The following is a 23,179-nucleotide window of genomic DNA, read 5'->3' as shown; positions in this document are numbered from 1 at the left end:
CCTTGCAATTCCTTCAACAAGTGAGTATTTTTTCATTGCATATACATACATGTGTGTGTGTGTATTGGTTTTCATATTTATAAAGCTCTTGTTTGTTTTACAGGAATCCACAAGTCATTTAAACAAAACCCACCTTCAACCCAAGATTTGCTTCCTCAGGTCTGATTATTAATTGAGCTTTGCTTTACATGCTTATAGATTTGTTGGGTTTATATATGTATATATGTATATAATGATATGGGTGAACTGCAACAGGATGGAATAACTGAGGAGATGGTTGAAATAACTGATGAAGATGAGATGGGTGATAGTGATGGAAGAATGTTGCTGATGAGCACAGATTATCCAGGAGCAGGAGCAAACAAAAACCATGATCCAAAACCTCCAGGAAGAGTTTGAATTTTTTTCACATTATTATTTTATGATCTATACAACCAAGATTTAAAGAACATGAATTAAGTCTCTTTAGATCTGGGTTTGGGGTGTTCTGCTAATTATAATCACTTGATTATATAATATATATATATATGTATTTATATAAAGAGATAGATTAATTATTAAGGGTTTAATTAAGTACTGTTTTGTCTTGAGTGTGTGTATGGAGAAGCTCGAGCTAGTTGATGCACTTTACTTAATGCCACTTAATGGATCAACATATAATATATATATATATATATATATCTATGTATGTTTGTATGTAATATACTATTGATGGTTTTAATATATATATTGTGTCTAGAATAATCTTGAAATTAATTAATTCGACTATTTTGTTTTCAAGATGCATTAATTTAATTAAAAGTCTTCAGTTAAATATAGCTCCTGCTAAAATCTACTATTTATTAAAGAAATTTAATTAATTTCAAGAGAATATATTTCGTTATTATTGATAATTCATACTAAACTAGAAATAAAATCATAAACAAACAATTTCTATTTCTAATAGCTTCTAAATAAGCAAAATATCCTTAATAATTATATATAAACAGAATATATATATACACACACACATACAATATTCCTCTTATGCATCACAGGTAGTAAGCAGCCATGATATAGATTAAAGAAGGCTAGTACAAGTAAACCTATCAACAGATTCTAAGTTCTCATCTATTCTTTTTCCTGTGTTATATTTATATATCTATACATATGTTTTATACCTTCAGGGTTCCTGCATATCTAATGCTGTACAACCTAAGATGGGATAGAACCTACTAAAACAGATGGACAGCAACTGAAGTAATGAATTATGTCTCATTTCATCTTTCGAACATGATTTCCATTCCGGTTCACGCTGTAGACTAAACACGATAAACCATACCCACTTCAATCAATGACGTGTGGGGAACTCGAAGAGCAATTGCAGGACGCCTGCTATTTCTTCTAAGAAATGCATAAACAATGTTGATTGCAAATTTCTTCAGTAAAGATGACGTCTCTGTTGCTATGACATAAGTATTAGCCATCATGTAAGCCGCACCAGCTTCCTTCGCCTCCATGAGTTCCCTTACCTCGTCATTTGATCCAGAGTTCCACAATCCCAATTTTCTTCTCCGGCCTGTTCTGCCACCATCAGCCTCATTTCCTGTTGTCATTAAATCTCTGGTACGAAATGCTGATTGTCCTGTAACCGAGAATTCTTCACGACTAGATTCATGTTTCAAGAATTCCATGACTTCTTCGATCAGCTGGGTTTCGAAGTTGTGGCTATCATCCACGTCCTTGTATCCATACCTGAGGAATGAATTAGAAACAAAAACTTGCTTGAATAGTTTAACATTTTAGTAAAAATGAAATGGAAAACTCGGAAAAGTATACCTTACTATACACCCAAACATCCGAAACTCTGGTAAGCCAATTCGGGCAACCAGAAAGCGCTCACCAGCAGAGATTTTTGGGACCATCACAAAGTGAAGGTTGACAAAGATGAGAATCTTATGGAACGCAGGAAAGTTCGCGACAAAATGCGAAAACATTGGTGGAATGCCAGAGGAGATGTTGGAATAAATTAGGCTGATTCCTGGAACCCTCTTTATTTCTAGTCCCAGGCCAAGATTCAGAAGGCTGTCCAAAGATACCTTGTTCTGAAGTTCAAATCCATTTTTCTTGGCCGTTCCGTAATGCCAACTAGACATGATGGACAGAATTATTAGAGACAAAAGAATCGGATGCCAGCCTCCTCTATGTACCTTGGCAAGGCATGCAGAGAGATAAAGAAGTTCCAAGCTTCCAAAGATTAGCACGAACAAGAACGAAAGAAAAACATTTTGCTTCCAGACGGTGCTAATGATCAAAAACATCAAGCAGGTTGTGATAAACATCACCGTGATCACAGCAAGGCCTGTGGAGAACAACATTGGAATTAATACACACACACATATATACATACATACAACGCAGAAACAATCAAGATATAAATAGAGGAAGCGGAATAGATAGAGATGAGAACTAAGATGCACAAACCATAAGCATTGCCAATCATACTGGTGTCCTTGAATCCAATAACAACAGCAAGGCATGATATCATCAACATCCAGTTCACCTCTGGTATGTATATCTGTCCGTATATTTCACTTGATGTGTGTATTATCTTGACACGGGGGAAACAGCTCAGGGCTCTGCACTGACTGATGATGGAGAAAGTTGCTGAAATTACTGCTTGGCTTCCCACCACAGTTGCAAGAGTTGCAATGATGAATACTGGCCAGAATATATTGTCTGGGTGGAAAGAGAGAAATAAAGAATTGAAAGGAAGAATGAGATATATCCCAATATTTAAGAACACACAGACAAAATGAGGCAAACTGATACCATAAGGCGCACGAAAGTTTCTGAGTTGGTGATTAAATTGGTCTTTCTTCAATTTTGGTTAAAACAAAAACGCCTACATTATTATTTTTTCTTAAAGAATTGTTTGCTAGGTCAATTAAAAGTTGCTCATGCCAGAAAATCATTATGACACAAATTAGAAAACTTGAACTGCAAAGTGACTGAATTATTTCGCTTCACACCAGTATGTAGGAAGAGTTCTTCCATATGAAACAGTAGCTAATAGACACTGTAGTATGCCAGAAGGTTTTATAAGTAGTTACGTGGGATAGCCTTGTAGAAACTACTCTGAAGATCCATTTTGTGCTGTGAGAGATAAGCAGCTTCCCCCATGTATGCCAAAATTAAACATGGATATACAACCACTGTAAACGCGATCTAGCAGGCACAACAGCCAAAGAAAAACGGAACATAATGCAAAAAAGAAAAGTGAAACACGTAATTGTTAGATTTTAATGTCAGAGAATATATGAATAAGAAATAACTCATTTTGTCCCTGTAATCCTTCTATTTAAATTACAAGAAACTCACATCAATAACTTCAAAATAAAATTCTTATAAAGGAGTCAATCTAAAAATCTTTGATTCAATGATATACCAGAGGAAAAGGCTCATTCATCCATCTTCTGCAATCCACATTTAACCACATCATAATTATAACAGAAGGAAAGAGACAAAGTACCCTGATTGAAAGTTTGGAGAAATGGCCAAGATCAGCAAACATAGCTTCTACACCTGGCAAAGCATTTTGCACCTTTTCAGCCAAATAGAAAGAAAATTGATGTGCCTTCACAAAAATTCACAGGTTTAGACTTAACCAACCTGTAACACACAGAACAATGCCTCCAAGACAACTCCATCCAGCTTTTCCCGATTTTTGGAAGAATTTATATATATAATAGGGTGATAGAGCATAGACAACATGATGGTTCCAACAGACTATATTGTAAATGCCAACCCCAGCAAGGCAAAGCAACCATGCGATCAAAATTGGAGCAAAAAGGAACCCAATTCTGTGTGTTCCATAATGCTGAAGAGCAAAAAGTCCCACCAAGATGATGCAAGCAGGAATGAACACTGTATAATCTGGTATATGAGCAAGTTAAAGAGAGTTACTATGGATGAAGACTATAACAAAATAGTCAGAAAAAGTGTGAAATTAATGAATGCAAAGAAGAAATATAGCTGTATACAAGACGGGAGCAGTATTAACTAATTAACATATACGGTCCTAAATGAAGTCTCTAATGACAGACCATCGCTGAAAGCTTTGCTGCAGTTTTCAGCCTATCTGAACTTGCCCAGAAATCATAAGCAGGGGGGGGGGAGAAAAAAAACAAAAGAACCAACTGTATGACACATGTCAACCTCAAGTAATTACTTTCATGTAGTGATTTCCATGATGACCATCCTCTGGGTAAATTATGTATTCATGAGAAATAAAATCTAATAAGACTTACTTTCATGCAAATCTGGGACCTTAATTTGGATGCCATAGACAGCAGAAAGGACTGCAAAACAGAATCATGGAAACCTCATCAATGGAGAAAGATGCAGAAAATATATATATATATATAATGCTCTATCTAAAACCAATAATATGCGAAACCTAAAACATATCTGATAAGGACACAAACCAGACATTGATGGAGTAAGGATTCCATCACAAATAACCATGCTAGTCCCTAGAAGAACAACAAGCAGCAAGACAACACGAGAGCTGCGGTACTTCTTGAAGAATTCTTTTATAAGTAAGCTAGTTCTTGTCTCCTTGGTCGATGTCTCAGAGGTGTAGGAGGAAATACTTTCATGTGCAGAATTATAATTGATCAACAGACCCATTTTAGAGTGTCTACAGAGCAATGAGTAAAGAGCAAAAGTTCCACCTGCAAAAGGTCAAATAACTAATGAATATCAAAAAAAGAAGCAACAAGTCCTCACAGGAACAAGAGCATGAAAAACTTGTACAAGCCACTATTAGCACCTTCACCATTGTCATCTGCTCCTAAGACAAAGATAATGTACTTGCAAAGTGGGATTAAGGTCAAAGTCCAGATAATCAACGAAAGTACCCCAAATATCTCATGGTCCTCTTGGTAAGGCCGTAAACTGCCAGAGAATGTGCTTTTGTACACATAGATAGGAGATGTGCTAAGATCACCATAAACTACCCCAAAACTCTGATAAGCAAGACAGAGAGTCGTCCTATAAAATTTCTGCCACAATCAAAACAAGTTTCACAATCTTGACAACCTCAAATGATCACTAAATTCTTAAAAGTAGTTAAGGTAACAAAGAGGAGAACATGTGGATAAAACGATCAAGGAAGAATAATATAATAAAACAAAATTGAAAGAAGAGAGTTAGCAGCATTCTAAAAGAAAAAGAATCAAAAGCAAAAGTCCAAAAAGAGTATTATTCTATTGGGACTACTATGCAAAAAAATAATAGTAATAAAACAAAAACAGATAAAGGAAAAAAACAAAAACAAAAACAAACCAGTTCATTTCAAACATAATTTAGATTTGGAACTTTCTTGTCCAATCCTCCATGCATCATAAAACAACACGAACATGTACATAGTATTAAACAGTCTATTTTAGACTTTTATTTAGAAGAGTAGAAATCTTATACCAACAGGTAATATGAAAAATTAAGGAAGAAGAGAAACATAGCATAAAATTATGAAACAGGGTAATTTAAATAGAAGGGGGTTAATATGAACCAAAAAGTGTATATGCAAAAACATACGTATATACAAGCAGAGACCCACCTGCACCTTTTGCTTAATGGCTGACAGCGAAAAACTCTGTTTCTATTTTGCACAGGACATTTAATAAAACAGTGTAAAAACTAAAAATAGATATTAAAAAAAAAATCGTTTTAAAAGAAGTAATATACTACACTTCCCTACAACAAAACAAAATAAAACAGAGAGAGAGAGAGAGAGAGAGAGAAAAGGAGACGAAAAAGAAACAGGAACTGGAAAAAAAAAAGAGGAAAAAGTAGCCCTAGATAGATGAAGGAGTGAATTGAAAGTTACCAAACTGAAGTAGATTAGTGAAAGTGAAAAAAAAAAGAAAAAGAATCAGAAGTAGACATTTTCTTGCTATTCTTTTTCACTTTCTCAAGAACCAAACAGAGAGTAGAGAAAACCTCGACTATGATCTGTTGAAAAAAGGAGACTGATAGTTACCCTTTTAGATTCTCTGGTTGAAGAATCAGGCTGTAAGTCCATTTTCATCGAAATTCAAATATCCTCGAAAGGGTACCTTGAAATCAGCAGGAGTTGTTATGGTGGGTGATCAAATATGTTGTTTATTATAATAGAAAAAAGAAATGCAGTGAAAAGGAGAAAAATAAAAGGAAACCCAGAAAGGAAATCAGTGGATGAGTAGATTAAACAGTGATTCTCCCTCAAGAAGAAGAAGAAGAAGAAGAAGAAGAAAAAGAAGGGCAGTTAATTAAAAAGGAATCCTGTATAGAATCTGTTAAATACAGTTTGGCTGCTTTTCCTTCTTTTCTTCGCGTCTGAAATGGAGATGGGGACCCTTCCGGTTGGGGTTGAAAAGGATGGGGTAAACTCTTACTTTTCGGAACAAGGTGTAATTTTGGAGTTTTCTGATTAAGAAAAAAATCCTTGGCAAGAAGATTCAATCTCAAAAAGGATTACCATTTTTTGGGTTTTATGAGTTTATTCTAAGATAATTTTAAGGATTTTTCAGTTTAAATTTGTTATAAAAATAACAGAGAAGCAAGATCCAAAAAAGTTAGAATAAAGAAAATCAGTGTAAATATGAAAAGAAGAAGTCATAGAAACATTAATTTCAGGGTTGACTTTTAAGACTTTTATTACCCTATGGAAGGTAAATATATATATATATATATATAATATGTATTATTGATAAGTTTAAAATTTTAACTCTTTTATATTAATAAAATTTCTCAATCTATTAATATTTTGAATAAAAATTTATATATTTTAATAATTAAATTATGTTTTACACAATATTAGCAATACAATCACTATTTTAATAAGAACATATCCAGATTATATAGTTTGATTCAAACATATACTATCACTGAAAAATATGAAAGTATTAATAATTCACTCAAAAGATAATTAGTAATATCTCGATTTTGAGAATGGAATAAACCAGATATTTGGGGGCTTATAAATAGCTTCTAATGTAAGGATCCGTAACTAAAAGAGAAATAAATTTATAAATTTAATACGTAAACGATTAATAAAGTTATGGTTTACATTTTTGATACAATAATTTAAAATGACCAATAGAATTATGAGAATGTCATTTCTAAAAGATAAATAGAAATTAAATAAATAAAATGAAAAACGAAAAACTAAACATTATAGAACAATTTTCATTAACAGTTGAAGGGATTCTGGATAGTGAACTATTCACAACCCTCTTTTTGATCGGGATTTGGATCTTGATCCTCTTGATATAAAATAGTTAATGAAAGGATAAGGTACACTAGTCCAGTAAGAATATCACGCTAATCATATTTACGAAAAACTGAATATTAATAAAAATCATAAAACAATTAATTAAATATTTAATTTGAGTAAATTCATTTAATATAAAAAAAACCGTTTATTTCGAACTTATCGTAACGAGTTTTCCAAAACAATCTATGAAAATCCATATCCAAATCACTCTTCACTTTCACACATAAAAAAATAAAAAATAATAACTTTTCTTCTTTACCTGCTTACTAGTACCTTTAGGGATCTATAAAGGTGCTCCTTTACTCGTGAATCCAATAACTAATTTTAATAATTACTCGGTCATCCACATATCCCGTCCGATAATGGGCGCTAAACATTCCATCACCTCGATACTTCATCCGGTATGAGAGTGAATCATATCTCCCAAACTTTCTTGGTAAGAGAATTTTCAGTCTCGTTCGACTGAAGTAACGTTCACGGTAGAATTTCCTACGCACTGGGCCTGTCCACCTTTTCCCTAGGTACCTAGTAAGTCTTTCACATATAAATTTTTATCAATAAATAACTAACAACGCATATCAATATCTCATATCACATTCACATATCAATTGAACTACATTCATGTTGACGGTATATAACCAAAATAACTAGATAAAACTATTGAAGCTATAAATTAAGAACATGTACTATACGAAAATCAAGCAAGTAGGACAGTACAGAAAAATAAATAGGAAATCAAGATAATTGTGAACTAACATGTTCTGTCTAGACTAGTGACTTGTAATTATTTTTAAGATTTTTAAATTTTTCATAAAATATGAAATTATACATTGTTAAGTCTCAATTTACAGTAAAAGAGAATAGAATAAGGGATCCTTACCCAGATCGGCGATTCGAGATGTTGAGCTGTCTACTATGCCTCCCAATGGGTACTGGGTGTAACACCCAATATTTAATTATTTTTATGTTTATTTAATTATTATTATTTTTATATAAATATAATTATTATTTATATGATTTTAATTTAATTTAATTTAATTTAATTTGATTTAATGAAAATAATAATAATAGTAATAATAAAAGGGTCAAAAAATTAGTTAGAGATTTAATTGAAAATAATTTTGGAGAAAATTGGTGAAAATTTGGGTTCTGGGGGTATTTTTGAAAGAAAAATCAGAAACTGAGGGTCAAAATGTAATTTAAAAAAGTTACGCCACGTTAGTTGCCCTGACCAACCAGGACGCGCTAGGTGGCAGAGGCGCTGACGCGGGAGGCCACACGGGGGGAGCCACGTGGGCGATCCGCGTGCAAGTGATCGAACGGCTGAGATCCGTTCCCGCGCGCACGGAGGTCTCAGATCGAAAACGTACACGGACGGCCCAGATTACATCGCGCGCGGCCAACCCAGATTGAATCGCGTATGGACGGTTCAGATTGAATCGCGATGAACGATCCAAATTCACTCCCTATTTAATCGTGATCAGACGGTTCATATTAAAAATATGGATGGCCCAGATCAAAAGCGGATGGGTATAAATAACCTCATCTGCACCCAAACCCTAACCCTAGCCGCTAGAGCCCATTGCCGGAGAAGACAATCCAACCGCTGGGGAGCCGACCGCCGTCACCCGCCGCCGTACTGGAGCAATTTTCGACTGCCAAACGAGGTAAAAATTTCCTCTTTTGCATGTAATTCAATTTTAAACTCATTCATGGCCAAATTGGAGTAAAAGAACCGGCCGATTGACCAGAAAATGCCGCTGAAGCTCGGCGGCACTGCCGCGGGGTGTTTCAAAAAATGCCTCCAATGAGGCCCTTCCTGATTCTTGTTCGATGTGATTTTTTCATCGTTGTGACCACTGTTTCCTTCTCTACAGGTTGACCAGAGTAAAACACTCAACCGCAAGGTGAGCCGGAAGAGCCGCCGCATCGGAGAGCTCCACTGCCGGTGAGTTTCGATTTTCTACGTTTTTTCGGTCCACTGAGGGTTCTAAGTGTGTTTTCTCGCAGGAACCGGTGTAAGTTCGGCTGAATTCGGTCGAAAACGTCCAAAAACAGCAAACCCGAGGTGGATCGCCGCCATGGGCAGCGGCGCATCGCCAGAGCACGGAGGAACTATCGTACCGGAATTCCAAAATTGGCCGAGTAGGCATTGGGACTGATTTTTGGGTTTATTTGGGACACTTGTAGGTACCGTAAGCGCGTTTCAGTTCCCGAAGAAAAATTCAGGGAACCCAAGAATTGTCCGTAGGCACAGTAACCATCTAGTTTTCGGCGTCGAATCAAGTAAGGACCCCTCACCCTATTTTCTATTATGGAATTGAAGTTCAAATAAATAATAATACGGTATTTTGTACAAATTAAATGGATATGATTGATCAATTACGGATTGCTAATGGAACCCAAATCGAATATTATTTTCTGTCGATTACTGTTGATTTATTGTACAGTCTAAAAGCATGATGATATCTGATTTATATATTGTATAGTTTAAATGCATATGTTACTGTCTTACTTGACTACTGTTTGATTTTGGGGATCTAAGATATGATTGCATTGTTGGATGCATGTTACTTGTTTATGTATTTATGTTTGATTTGGCGACGGAGACAAAGGACAAACAGGAATGAGATGTGATCTGATAAATGGATAAAGTGACAGCCTCACTAGATATCTTGGGAGATGGTGGATGGACCGGGTTCATAAGGAACCCTACCGTGAACGTTGTCTCATACCGGACGGGGTATGAAGACTTGGTTATTTGGCGTTCATACCGGACGGGGTATAGGGACGACCTGCTTCACCCTCATACCGGACGGGATATTAAGGTTTAATGTCTTGGCACTCATACCGGACAGGGTATGGGAACGGCCTTGGAATTAAGATTGTTAAAGAAAATGGTTCACGTGTAGCGGAGACACCCCTATGGATTCTAATGGATACTAATAGGCTGGTGAAATGTGAAACGGTGATTAATTATTGTCACGAATTTATAATATGTTCTATGTTACTGATTATGCATGAAATTGTGATCCGTATGATATTATTGCTTTCATAATTTGTTTCCATAAATTCCCCAATGGTAAGAAAAAAGGTAAATGGTTTTATTTTAAATAAATATATTAGTTTAAATCTACTGCTCTATTAGTTGTTTGATTTTTTACCAACCTTTACTTCTGTGACGGTGATATAGTGTGATGTCCTTACTGGATTAGTGTAGCTCACCCCTTATTTAACTATTTCAGATCAGGAGGACCCAGTTCCCAAACTCGATCTGCAAGAAAGTTACGAGTAAATGTTAGATACTTTATAGTTTCCTTTATTTTTTTCATTTTTCGTATTTCTTTCAGAGAATTTGTTCCGTGGTGTTAGTACTTTTGAGTTATCATGTAAGAGATGTTAACCTTAACCTTTATTTTACTTCCGCATTCAAATTATTATATGCATTTCCTTTTGAATTTTCGCGGCTGTTACACTGGGTTTCCTGAATTTTTCTTGTAGAATTCAAAACACTCGTCATACACTTAAAAATACTCCAAAAATCCGTGTCCAAAACTCATTCTGGCAAATTTTTGGGGTTCGGCACGGCGGCGGGGGTTCGCCTCGACCTAGTCAGTTTTGGCTGGTTTTGATCGTATTCCTGCAGAAGAACACGTTAAGGGCCTTAGTTCGCTAGAAAATCTCAAAGAAAATTGAACTTACCGGCGGGGGAACCTTCAAATGCGACAGCTCCGCCAGTCCTCCTTCGCGGTTGAGGTTTTTTCTTTAGCTACCCTGCACAGAAAAGGAAGGTGAGTACAATTATCAAAAAATCACGTGAAACAAGAATAGGGAAGGGGCTCACCAGAGGGGTTTTGAGGTTTTAGCCACGGCAGCTCCACTAGGCTTTGCCCGCAGTTTTCAGCTCAGCCGTCGTTCCTCTTACTCTGATTTGGCCACATGGGTACTAAGAATCGAATTCTGAGTGGCTAGGAAAAATTTTTACTTTTTTGGGCAGTCGGCGGTGGCTCCAGCGAGGCGGTAGTTGACGGTCGGCCTCTTTCTCCAGTGTTTGATTCTTCTTTTCCAGTGGAGACTGGCGGCTAGGGTTTAGGTTTCCGTGTGATGCGAAGTATTTATAACCATTCGGCATTGATCTGGACTGTTAATCGCAATCAATCTCATCCGTCTGATCGAGCCAAGGAGAAAACGAATCTGAACCATTCATCGCAATTAATCTCGACCGTTCGATCGCGCATAAGATGAAAACGGATCTAGACCGTCCACACGCGCATGATCGATCCTCCGATTGCAGGACATGTAGATCGCCAGCGTGACCTCCCGCGTGGCACCAACGTCAGCGCGCCTGGCAACACGACACCCTTCGGTTTGTCGAGGCTGCTGACTAGGCGGTCCTATGTGGTTGAACTTTTTTTATTTGCACTTTGATCTCTTATTTTTAATTTTTCTTTCAAAAACACCTACCGAACTCAAATTTTCATCACTTCTTTCCAAAATTATTTTCAATTTCGTTCTTAATTCATTTTTTTTTCAAAAATTTAATCAAATTAAAATAAAATAAAAATTTTAATTATATATATATATATTTCATAATCTATAAAATTATCTCGGACCAATTTTCAGGTCTGGGTGTTTCATCCAAGAAGTATTTTTTTACTCAATTTTAACATAATTTATCCTTTTAGAAATTTCTGAAGTAACATTTTATAAATTGTTTAATTTATGTTACCCTCCATACCTCTTAAACTAAAATTTTCAAACATACTATAAAATATGTCTTATAATTTAATATCCGAGCTCGAAATATAGCCCGGGATTAATTTTAAAAATTGAAAAAATATATATAATTTATAAATTTATAAATTTTTATTTAATGTGAAATTAAGAAAAAAATAAGTTGAGAATAAAATTGAAAACAATTTTGGAAAATTGAAAATAAAAACTTGGGTTTAGATAGTGTTGTTGAAATAAAAATCGAAAATTAGAGGTCAAACGCAATTAAAAAAAATTACACCGCGTAGGATTGCCCAATCAGCAGCCCCCACGAATCAAAGCGCGCCGATGGCAAGGCACGCTGATTCAGTGCCACGTGGAGGCCACGTTGGCAATCCACGTGCCTGCGATTGGACAGCCCAGAAGCATTCCCGCACGTGTAGATGGTCTGGATCCATTCCCTCCTCATGCGCGATCGGACCATCATGATTAAACACTATGAATGGTCCATATCCGTTTCATCTTTAAACGCGATCGTACGGTCGATATCAAATTACGATGAACGGTCCATATTTATTTTTTCTTTAAACGTAATCGGACGGTCGAGCTTAAACATGACGAACAGCCCAAATTTAAGAGAGATGGGTATAAATATCTCGCATCATACTGAACTCAAACCCTACCCACCAGCCTCCCGCCGGAGAAGGGAGCTGCCCGCCGCCTGCCGCCGCGCTAGAGCTACCTCCGACCGCCTTCGATGATCCCCTTTTTCTTTTCCATTTCGTACAATTTTTCTACAATTGTGTTCACCATTCTATTTTCTATAGGTTGACCGAAGAAAAACGCTCAGCTGCGAATGTGAGTCAGTGGAGCCACCGCACCAAAAATTCCACCATTGGTAAGTTTTTTTTCGTCTTTTTTTGGCCAACCGAGGTCCCCTACGTGTTCTTTTGCAGGGATTAGTATAAAATAAGCCAAAACTGATCAAAACTGACAGAAAATGGCCAGTTCGAGGCAAACTGCCTTCGTGAATGGTGGTGTCATCGCCGAAGTACGGTAGTGTCGCTGTACCAGAATTCTGAAATTGGTCGGAAAAGATTTTTAACACCGATTTTGAGTTTTTTTTGGATATTTTTAGAATGTAAAGCGTGTTATAATCTCTGCATAAAAATTCAGAAAATTTTGGGACCGCCAGTAGGCGTAGTAGAAAGTTCATTGTTTCGGATATTAATTTGGGTAAGAATCCATCGCCTTATTCCCTATTATGGAATTGAAGTTTAATTATCAATAATACGATATTTTGCGTAATTTAGAAAATTTTAAAAATTAATTACAGGTTATTGATAGAGGCAGAACTGATTATTTATTATTATTTGTCATATTTAATCGATATTTTAATTTTACAGCTTTAAATGCATGATAATATACTAGAATTGATAAAATGATTCAGTTGTGTTTTCTTTATGTATGTATTGTTTGTCTTGCATTGATTTACGGTGAAATTATGAAATTAAAAATTAAATATAAACGGAAAATTAATTGGTTAAGTGAGTGAATGAATAAATGGTAGGCTTACGAGATATCCAAAGAGATAGTGGACGGATCGGGTACATAGAAAATCCTACCGTGAATGTTGCCTCATACCGAACGAGGTATCAAGGATTAGTATTTTTGGCGCTCATACCATATGGGGTATGGGGACGATCCGTTTCACCCTCATACCGAACGGGGTATTGAGGGATGACATTCTTGGTGCTCATACCAGATGGAGTATGGGGATGGTCGGTTAGTTGATAATGTTGAATAATGGTTTACACGTAGTGGAACATCCCTATGGGCCCTTAAGGATAGCAGTAGGCAAATAAAAAGGGAAATTTATTGTTTTTACTCATTTGAATATAAGATTGGAATGTTATTTGAGTTATTGTCTCTATAGGTCGATTTTGAAATCTTGCAAACAATAAAATATGCAATAAATGATTTTTTTTTATGATAAATGAGTTTACTTAAATCAAGAACTACATTAGTTGTTTTTATGATTTTACCAACCTTCAGTTTCTGTATCAGTGAATAGTGTGATATTTTTACTGGGTTAATGTAGCTCACTATTTCATTAACTATTTCAGATAAAGAGGAATAAGACTTAGATTCCGATCAACAAGAGAGTTCTAAATAGTTCACTACCTGAATTCCCTTCAAAAGCTAGTAAAGTTCGTCCTAAAATACTCAACATATTACTTTTTATTTATTTCCTTGATTTTATTTGTTATTTTAGAAGGGTCGTTCCCGTAACCTTATTAGATATTCTAAATTATTGTGTAAGAAATATAAACCATAAACTCTATTGTTTCGCTTCTATATTTAATTCATAATTTTATTTTCTTTTAAGTTCTAGATCTTTACATATAAGTTATGATTATCATTAAAAAAACAAAAATAAAAACCTTTAACTAAAGAAGTTTACTTTAATAGAATTTTTCTTAAAAAAAAATGTACAAAAGAAAATCGTTGCTTGTGTGAAAAGAGGAAGATTGGATAAATGGAAAGAAAAGGAAATTGAAAAGAATGAACAAAAAAGGGAAAGAAGAACAACGATCGCAATTGACAACAAAGGGAAGATGATCAAAGATGAGAACTAAAAAGCATAAGAAGTGTGTCTAAAAGCTTGAAATCAACTAAAAGATAGCGAGCTATGGTAATTGATTATATAAAAAAGCAAAAATGCATTAACTATGAGGAGAGCGTAGGGATTTGGTAGTTGGTAGAGAAATAGAGGGAGATTTGATAGTAAAATTGAATAACACGAGATAGAGACTTTCAATAAGAGACAAAATGTTTAAAAAATTAAGAGAAAAAAGGTTGATCACCATAAGTCAAAAGTAAAAATTTTAGGTTTTTTAAGATAAATCATCAGCAACACTCGTATATTGTGTTCGTATTATTTAAGTTAATATTTGAAAATATAAGTCAAGACTTGTTTAATTAAGGTTTTAGAGTAACCACACTATTCTTTTTCTATTTCAACTATAGTTTATATATATATATATATTGCTGAAAGTCCCAACATCTAATGTTGGTTCTACATGGCTGCAATTAATAAAACTTTAAGCAATGTTATTTTGCTAATTTTTCACCAAACATGTCAATTACATGATATGTTTCAATAACATTATCATAATAATTTTATATCAAAGATATTATAATAATTATTCACTAATAAAAAAACATGTTATTCAATTCCATCACTCATTGCAAACTATATTGATAAATATCTCTTATATTGTGTAAAGAAAATATTATAATGAGAATTTATCTAATTATAAACATAATTTATAAAGTTTCTTAACTAAAAGATTAATGTAACTTAGATACTACTATATTCTAATGAATTAATAAACAATATAACATTTACAATGAAATATTTATTATAAGTGGACATTGATATAGTAAATATTATGATATCTTATACCTATCAATACATGCATATATACATATATATGTATATAAATAAAAGAGATCTTTTTTGTTATAAAAGTAAGTTAATAATTAACAATTATAACCACACATATATAGATGATAATCTCTATCTCATGTTTAAAAAAATTAACTATATATACTTAATTAAAAAAAAGTAATCCAAAACTTGGTAAAATTATCAAATGGGTATCTTGAATTCATGAGTGTATATATATATATATATATGTATATGTATATGTATATATATTAGAAATGCTTATGAATGAACGAGAGGTAATTAGCCGGTTATATTCATTGGGTGTTAGATCACGATCAACATGTTTTCATAAAATATATAATACACAAAACGGCAAAACATTTCAGCGTTTAGAGATACCTTAAAAAGCTGATTATTAAAGTTTGGCATTATTAAGAGAAACAAATCCATCAGTTTCCTTTCTTGTTTGTAGCTTTCAATTACTTTCCTGTTTGGCTGAAGAAAAGAGAAAGAAGATGAAACTGAAATAGGAAACTAGAAATGTCTTTGATAAAGACAAAAACCTTATTCTATATGTTGGATGTTTTATAATATGGTAGTATAAACCAACAATTTAGTGGAACTTACTATGGTTTCCTGTTTTATTTGTAGATTTCTTTTTTTTTTTTTTAGTTGGGTGATTAGCTATCATAAGAAAGTGATTAGATGATTAATAATATAATTAAATATAATTAAAAATGTAATTATTGAGATAATAGAAAGTATGGTGGAGTTGCGAAATAATTATGCCAAACAAAATTGCAAATATTAGTATTTGGTTTTCCCACACATGAAAATGCATCAATCCCGTATGCCAAACTTCGGCCAGAATTTTGGTCAAGTTTGAGGGCCCACATTCACATCTAATTTATTATTATTAAACAACATTACTACATTAATCTTCATTATTACATTCCTTAATTTGTCTTAAAGTTAATTTAATAATAATAATAATAATTTAATAATTTTTTAATTAATATATTAAATTTTAGTTATTTTTATTTTTTGGTTAACGAATGAATAAAAATTACATGTTTAAAATAAATAAAGAATATTAGAAACTAAATTCTAATTTAAAAAAGAATTAGACACCAAATTATAATAAATGCTAACCTTTAAAAACTATTTTAGCAATTAATTATTATTATTATTATCATTAATATTTATTATGAAAAATTAATAAATTAACATCTAAAGTTGATTATTTATTGCAATTTAATTTATAAATTTTTATTATAATTTAGTTATTGATGATTTATATTCATTTTAAATAATAAATTTTCTTCTATTTTCTAATCGAAAAAACTAAATTACTAAAACTAACATCGTAAAAATATTAATTTGATGATTTTAACTATTTAATTAAAATAATAAACCAATAATAATTTTAAGTCATTTTTTGAATTATGTTTTAAAGTATCCAAAAATAATATAATTATTTTATCTTTTTTTAAGGAAATGAAACAAAATTATACATTTAAAATAAATAAAAAATGTCAAAAATTTAATCATAACCAAAAATAATTGAAGATGAAATTATAACAAATACTAAATTAATTTACTCTTAATATTATTTTGATAATTACAAAAATGACAGAATCTTACCCAAACCACGAAACGCAGCCGTTTTAGGTAGTCTCTTGAGGGAATAGAAATGGGCTTGGGCTAAATGTGGCCGAAGAAAATAGAGCATAATAAAATATTACATAATAATATATAACTTAACCAATTTCCAAAATATATATTATTTTTAATTTTCTAAATTTAGATTAATACAAATTTCCAAAAAAATATATATATATGTAAATATTTTTTATATATTATATATTGTACTTAGTGTATTATATTTATTGCATAAAATATACGATTCAACACAATAAATTAATTATTTGATTTTATTTAAATTTACTTCCTCAAAATCATTTGTAATTAAAATTAAATTAAAAATATTGATTCAGAATTATTTGATTGTTTATTATTATTATTATTTATATATATTTTTTACATTTTGTAATTTACTTTTGTCGACCTCTTCCCGATTGACCGTTGACTCTCGACTCTCCCGCTAGGGTCCGTGTGAATTTCCTTAGCAGCCGAACTGTCTCGTTCGGATTCTTTCTTCTGAAACCAGAGGGCGAACCTCGCAAGATACGCCAAGCATGACCATGCATGGTGTCCGAATCTCTGTCCAAACTCCAATCTACCAGTCAAGCAATCTCCGTCGCCGGCTCAATCCAGAGAGAGAACGGAGACTAGTCAAAATCAAAGGATGGGGCTCCGTGGCTGCGTGTCTTAATGTGGAGGTGAAGGCGCCGGAAAATGCAGGGAAGGTAGGGAGAAGTAAGGATGTGATCGAGACGGATAATAAGGTTGTGGTGGGGACTTACGCACGAACACCGGTGGTTCTGGCCAGTGGCAAGGGCTGTAAATTGTATGACGTGGAAGGGAAAGAGTACCTGGATATGAGCGCTGGGATCGCGGTGAATGCTCTTGGTCATGGTGATCCTGACTGGGTAAAGGCTGTTGTTGACCAGGCCAAGACTCTTACTCATGTCAGCAATATATACTACTCCATCCCTCAGGTTTAAAAATTTCTTCCATCCACTTAAATGTATGTCTATGTACCTTACATGTACCATATATATGTGTGTGTGTGTAGCTTAAATGTCTACATTTGCGTAGATATAATGCATTATGCATGGTCTGTGGTTAGGTGAAGTTGGTTTGGGTTAACTTGGTCGTTATTGTTATCTTGGAAGAAGCATAAAGAGGGACAAGTTTTTAATCAAAATGAAACTGGAATCATTTCATTGATAGCTAATTTGAGGAGAAACGTGAGGTGGCCAATTATTGTGGCTTCTGAGTTACAGCTCTTGTTCGGTTTGATTATAAATAAAACTGGAGTTGAAATCACGGATCCTATCCTCAAACAAGACTTAGAAGAAATAAATTGTAGCAGTAGAACATAGTGAACATGATAGACATCTACAATCTTCCAACATGATGACATTACTTATGCACAAGGAAAACAACTTGGTTTCATTGTTTTTTTTTTATTTTTATTCTTTGTTTCTTTCTATTTTATTTAGAGCTGTTGCTTGGTGCTGCTTTGTAAATGATTCTTGAGAAGGAAGTTTTAACTTGATGGCTACTTGTTGATGACTTTGTCTTCTGGTTGCAAACTTTGTTTAACTTTAGAAGTTGAGGAGCTATGAAGTTCCTCTTAGACTCAAAGCTTATCTACGAAAAGGAGAAAATAAAAGGGGAACCAAATAGTCTGTCAAGACAACATGAGAAGGGGATGTGGAAAAAAATATACATGGGTAGGGATAAATTTCATGAATGCATCAGATGGAGGGTAGTCAGTGGGGATAGAATCAATTTTTGGAAGGACCTTGGATTAGAGAGGGAACGCTCAGAAATCAGTTTTCCTATATTTTCGCTATTGCACGGCACAAGGATATTTCAGGTCATGAATCATTAAGAGATATTAAGGGGGAAGGAAGTTGCATGTGGATGTGATGAGGAATCTCAGTGATCGGGAAATTAATGTATATAAGTCCCTCCTAAGTACACTTGCTTTTATCTCAATGGAAAAGGAGTTGCATGTGGATGTGGTGAGAAACCTCCATGATCGGTAAATTAATAAATATAAGTCTCTCTTAAGTACACTCTCCTTCGCTTCAATGGAGAAGATGACTAACCAGTCTAAAGTCTCAATACCACATGAACAATTTCTGTTAGCTTTTTCTATTTTTATTTAGTTAAAATTGGTACCATAGAGGCCACTTTTCCTTTCCAACAAATTTAAAAGGTGAATGTTTCATTTAGAGTTGCTTTCTTTACGTGGGAGGCAGGACATGAGTGTATTCTTATCATTGACAAGTTAACAAGGAGGGGAAAGATTATGGTGAACAATTATTCTTTATGCAAGAGGGAGGCGAAATCTTATAATCACATCTTGCTTTGGTGCCCATTTACGTATAAATTATTGATCATGGCGTACAGGTTACTAAGGATTAGTTGGGCAATGGCTGGTATTGTAAGGGATGAGATTTGGGTCTAAAAGGGTGTTAGTGGTGCAAAGAAACATGTGGGTCTCACTCCCCTTACTATTTTGGATGGTGTGGGAAGAAAGAGTGGAAAATGATTTTGATAGAGATAGAGATAGATGGTTCCAAATCCTGAGTTTTTTGGTTATGAGTTATCATCTTTATTCTATGAAGGATTTTAGAGATTTTATTGATATCTTGATTGATATATAAATTTTTTTGTATGTGGGTTAGCACCTCATTGGTACTTGTATATTAGTAATACATATTATACTTTTTATTTAAAAAAAAAGAGGGAACCAAATAGTTGTAAGATGTTCCATGTCTCAAAGAAGTAGAAATAAATAGCAAATGCTGAATTCTTTTCTATCAAGGAGATTAATAAATAAATATAAAATGTTATATCCTCCTACAATCTTCATCTTCCAAGTCCTCTCACAATCTTTCTCTCTCCTTTACCTCTCCTTCGCCATAAACCCTTGTAAACACCCAATACCATCCATCCCTGTCTTCAAAGAAACACGAAATAGAGCACTCCTCCACTAAACATCAAGGCATCGAAGATTGTTTTTGTTCCATAAGATAATGACTTTGCCAGCAGTCCCAATAACAAGCAATTCCTTCCATCCCACCTCTACTATTTTCCAAATGCTATAAACCATATTATTCGAGAAGGAGTTCATTTTCATTTCTTGAATGCAGATCACTTCAAGTTTTCATCTTGACATGCAACTTCTAATTATTGACCTTTTCTTGTGATCATTAAGTTCCCTTATATTCCACGAGGTAATATGATCTAGGGTGAGGTCAAAATTGAAACCTTGTCCTTCCCGCTCTTCTCAACCTTCTTAGATTTATTATAGTTGATTTATGATGATAGTCCCTTCAATTCCCTTTCTTTATTTACTCCTTATCTTTTCTTAGCTGATTTAGGATTTCTTCCATTCACCTTCTCCTTTCTCCTCCTCCCGATCTCTCTGAAAAGGTCCATGGCCTGCTCTTCAAATCCCTCAAAACTAATGTCAAACGTTTTGCTTATCCGCTGAATATTGTTGAGGACCATCTTCATTCTGCCCTCCCTATTTTCACCATTATAGATTGCTGCCCGTAGATTCCTCCCTTCTGAAACGACAACCAGAGGCAAGACAGCCTCCCCCTTAGCTCCTCTGGATTTTTGGCTTCGCCGCCAACACTTCCCTCCATTGACGGCTAACACTCCTCCTTTCCTTCATCCTCTCCCAATCAATTGCATTCTCCCAGTCGTCTTACGTCACCCTTGCCCCTCTACTTCTAATTCTCAGCCCCAAGCCTTTCTATTTTCCTTGGGCCAAGGGCTTCGAATTTTCTTAAACCCAGGTCTGTTTCCCATAATCCATTTCCCGTTCTCAGCGCACCAATTTCTTCTCTTTGAATTCTCGTTAAACCAGGCCGCCCTTTAGTGATGGACTTAGACATAAGAGTTACTTCCTTGCTTATCATTTTATCTTGTTCTTAGGGTTTTTATATCCTGTACTTCCATGTAGGTTTTTTTTATGCTCTTTATAATTTTTTTGTTTATGAATTGGTTATATATTCTTGTAGGTAGAGCTTGCAAAACATCTAGTGGCATGTTCTTTTGCCGATCGTGTGTTTTTTTCAAATTCTGGAACAGAAGCAAATGAAGCAGCTATAAAATTTGCTAGGAAGTTCCAAAGACACTCAACTCCTGATGCAGAGGTGCCAGCCACAGACTTCATTTCTTTCTCCAATTGCTTCCATGGCAGGACTATGGGTGCTCTTGCTTTGACAAGCAAAGAACAATACAGATCACCTTTTGAGCCTGTCATGCCTGGTGTGACTTTTATAGAGTATGGAAATATCCAAGCTGCAAAAGAATCAATTAGGCGTGGGAAAACTGCTGCAGTCTTTGTGGAACCCATCCAGGGAGAAGGGGGCATATACAGTGCAACAAAAGAATTTTTACAGTGTCTGCGAAGTGCTTGTGATGACACTGGGGCTCTTCTGGTCTTCGATGAGGTAATCATCCAATTCAATGCCAATTATAGTTGCACTCAAGTAACATAATCTAGTTTTGAACATAGTTGCATTCAATTAATACGATATTTGTTAATTGTTCAGAAATTATTGTGCATGCACTGTGTTCTATCATCGGTGCATGCCAAGTGGTTCCATAGTAACAGAATGTGGTTCCATAGTGAACCCCTAGGCCACTTGAAAAGACAGCAAGGCATTAAACTATAAAATTTCATTTTGAAGATCCTGTATCTCCCCAAAATCTGAAAATTAAAATTTACGCAGGCCTATGATTGAGCATTTGGCAGATAGAAAAACAATGGGATGCCAGGCAGAAGCATTATTTGCCAGCTTTATCAATTCAAATCTTGAATTCATTTCCTACTGGGATCTTTAAGTCATAAAATTACTATATGGTACATGCTTTTCTTGGTTCTGTAGGTTCAATGTGGTTTAGGTCGCACTGGATATCTCTGGGCCCATGAAGCCTATGGTGTCTTCCCTGACATTATGACCCTTGCCAAGCCTCTTGCTGGAGGCCTGCCAATTGGAGCTGTACTGGTGACTGAAAAAGTTGCTTCTGCTATAAATTTTGGTGACCATGGAAGCACATTTGCAGGCAGTCCTCTTGTGTGTAATGCGGCTCTCACCGTCCTGGAGAAAATCTCAAAACCTAGTTTCTTGGCTAGTGTTTCTAAGAAAGGCCAGTACTTCAAGGAAATTTTACAGGAAAAGCTAGGTGGGAACTCACATGTGAAAGAAATACGTGGCATAGGGCTTATCATCGGAATTGAGCTGGATGTTCCAGCAGCACCACTCGTAGATGCTTGTCGGAATTCTGGACTTCTAATACTAACTGCTGGGAAAGGAAATGTTGTCAGACTTGTGCCTCCATTGATCATAACAGAACAAGAGCTTGAACAGGGGGCTGAGATTTTGTACAACGCTTTGCCAGTGTTAGATGAAGGCAAGTAGGTAAGCAAATTTCCTGCATTACTGTTCTCATTTTATACTGTGGCTCACAGATTCTATGGAATGTAGAAACTGTAAGTTATTTGTAGAAAACTAAGCTTTAGCCCATTTCGTTGCACACTATGAGAAGATACTTGGCTGGAGCTTTCTGTGTATGCTTCTTTGTAGAATAAATTGCAATTATTCTCATAAGCATAAATTTACCTCTCCATTTTAAAAAAGTTAGACTTGTAATCATTATATTCTCTCAGATGCAGAAATTGCTCCTGTAAATATTGCATATCTCAATGTAGGAATATTTGAATAGATAATTCATTACAATACTAATACACAACAAGAATTTGTTATTAGAAAATGGAAATCACTTTTCAATCCAAAAAGCCATATTACTTCCTCTTCAGTATCAAAACCCAGTTAACTAAGGTTCAAACTATCTACATTACCAGCAAAAAGCTTGCAAACATGCAAATTCTGCAGCTCTCTGTAACTAGAATTAAAATCCATTGTTCCCCGTCTCTAGGTAGGGGTGAGCGTATGATCGGATCAAATACTCTATCAAGGTAACCTTAGTTCAGATTGGACCAGACCGAAAATCTTCAGTTTGATCTGGTCTTGGACTGAAGTAACCTGAAATTT

General features: G+C 34.6%; 3 protein-coding genes across 10 annotated transcripts in view; 2 read left to right on the top strand and 1 right to left on the bottom strand.

The window, feature by feature from the left end:
• Window positions 1–780, top strand: part of LOC148266119 (uncharacterized) — a 974-nt gene extending 194 nt beyond the window's left edge. Inside the window, exons 1-3 of the mRNA XM_088221114.1 lie at window positions 1–20; window positions 104–159; window positions 256–780. The exon at window positions 1–20 is cut by the window's left edge and continues 194 nt beyond it. Of these exons, the coding sequence (XP_088077240.1) occupies window positions 1–20; window positions 104–159; window positions 256–399 (220 nt within the window). The 3' untranslated portion in view covers window positions 400–780. The remainder of the gene's footprint in view (window positions 21–103; window positions 160–255) is intronic.
• A 258-nt stretch (window positions 781–1,038) lies between these two features.
• LOC110810937 (putative potassium transporter 13) lies at window positions 1,039–6,570 on the bottom strand. Of its 8 annotated transcripts, none has more exons than XM_022037259.2 (11): window positions 6,329–6,569; window positions 6,026–6,101; window positions 4,814–5,045; window positions 4,467–4,715; window positions 4,290–4,340; window positions 3,652–3,915; window positions 3,512–3,564; window positions 3,093–3,207; window positions 2,464–2,718; window positions 1,819–2,341; window positions 1,039–1,734 (listed from the first exon to the last, which is right to left on the bottom strand). In XM_022037259.2, the coding sequence occupies exons 2-11, from the start codon at window positions 6,071–6,073 to the stop codon at window positions 1,302–1,304; spliced, it is 2,223 nt and encodes a 740-aa protein (XP_021892951.1). In that variant the 5' UTR covers window positions 6,074–6,101; window positions 6,329–6,569; the 3' UTR covers window positions 1,039–1,301. The 8 variants fall into 8 exon arrangements, with proteins under 8 accessions (XP_021892951.1, XP_088077234.1, XP_088077233.1 ...); XM_088221108.1 differs by having other exon boundaries at window positions 4,814–5,034; XM_088221107.1 differs by having other exon boundaries at window positions 4,902–5,045; window positions 6,026–6,570.
• Window positions 6,571–17,523: 10,953 nt separating this feature from the next.
• Window positions 17,524–22,742, top strand: WIN1 (HOPW1-1-interacting 1). The gene is made up of 3 exons (XM_088221105.1): window positions 17,524–18,088; window positions 21,140–21,574; window positions 22,013–22,742. The coding sequence occupies exons 1-3, from the start codon at window positions 17,666–17,668 to the stop codon at window positions 22,544–22,546; spliced, it is 1,392 nt and encodes a 463-aa protein (XP_088077231.1). The 5' UTR covers window positions 17,524–17,665; the 3' UTR covers window positions 22,547–22,742.
• Window positions 22,743–23,179: the final 437 nt, after the last annotated feature.

This window comes from Carica papaya, chromosome 5 (assembly GCF_054855325.1).
Source record: "Carica papaya isolate Zhongbai chromosome 5, ASM5485532v1, whole genome shotgun sequence".
In the NCBI taxonomy this organism is placed as follows: Eukaryota; Viridiplantae; Streptophyta; class Magnoliopsida; order Brassicales; family Caricaceae; genus Carica; species Carica papaya.
This window is presented reverse-complemented; position numbering and strand designations above follow the sequence as displayed.

What these genes read in the sequence shown, in the direction of transcription:
- LOC110810937 (XM_088221106.1), bottom strand. Translation starts at nt 6,073, where the DNA reads ATGAAAATGGACTTACAGCCTGATTCTTCAACCAGAGAATCTAAAAGG. An exon ending in CATTGTTCTGTGTGTTACAG is followed by an intron (nt 3,565 to 3,651) that starts GTTGGTTAAGTC and finishes ATGCTTTGCCAG; the next exon opens with GTGTAGAAGCTATGTTTGCT. An exon ending in TCTCCAAACTTTCAATCAGG is followed by an intron (nt 3,208 to 3,511) that starts GTACTTTGTCTC and finishes TGTGCCTGCTAG; the next exon opens with ATCGCGTTTACAGTGGTTGT.
- WIN1 (XM_088221105.1), top strand. Translation starts at nt 17,666, where the DNA reads ATGACCATGCATGGTGTCCGAATCTCTGTCCAAACTCCAATCTACCAG. An exon ending in TATACTACTCCATCCCTCAG is followed by an intron (nt 18,089 to 21,139) that starts GTTTAAAAATTT and finishes ATATTCTTGTAG; the next exon opens with GTAGAGCTTGCAAAACATCT. An exon ending in CTCTTCTGGTCTTCGATGAG is followed by an intron (nt 21,575 to 22,012) that starts GTAATCATCCAA and finishes TTGGTTCTGTAG; the next exon opens with GTTCAATGTGGTTTAGGTCG.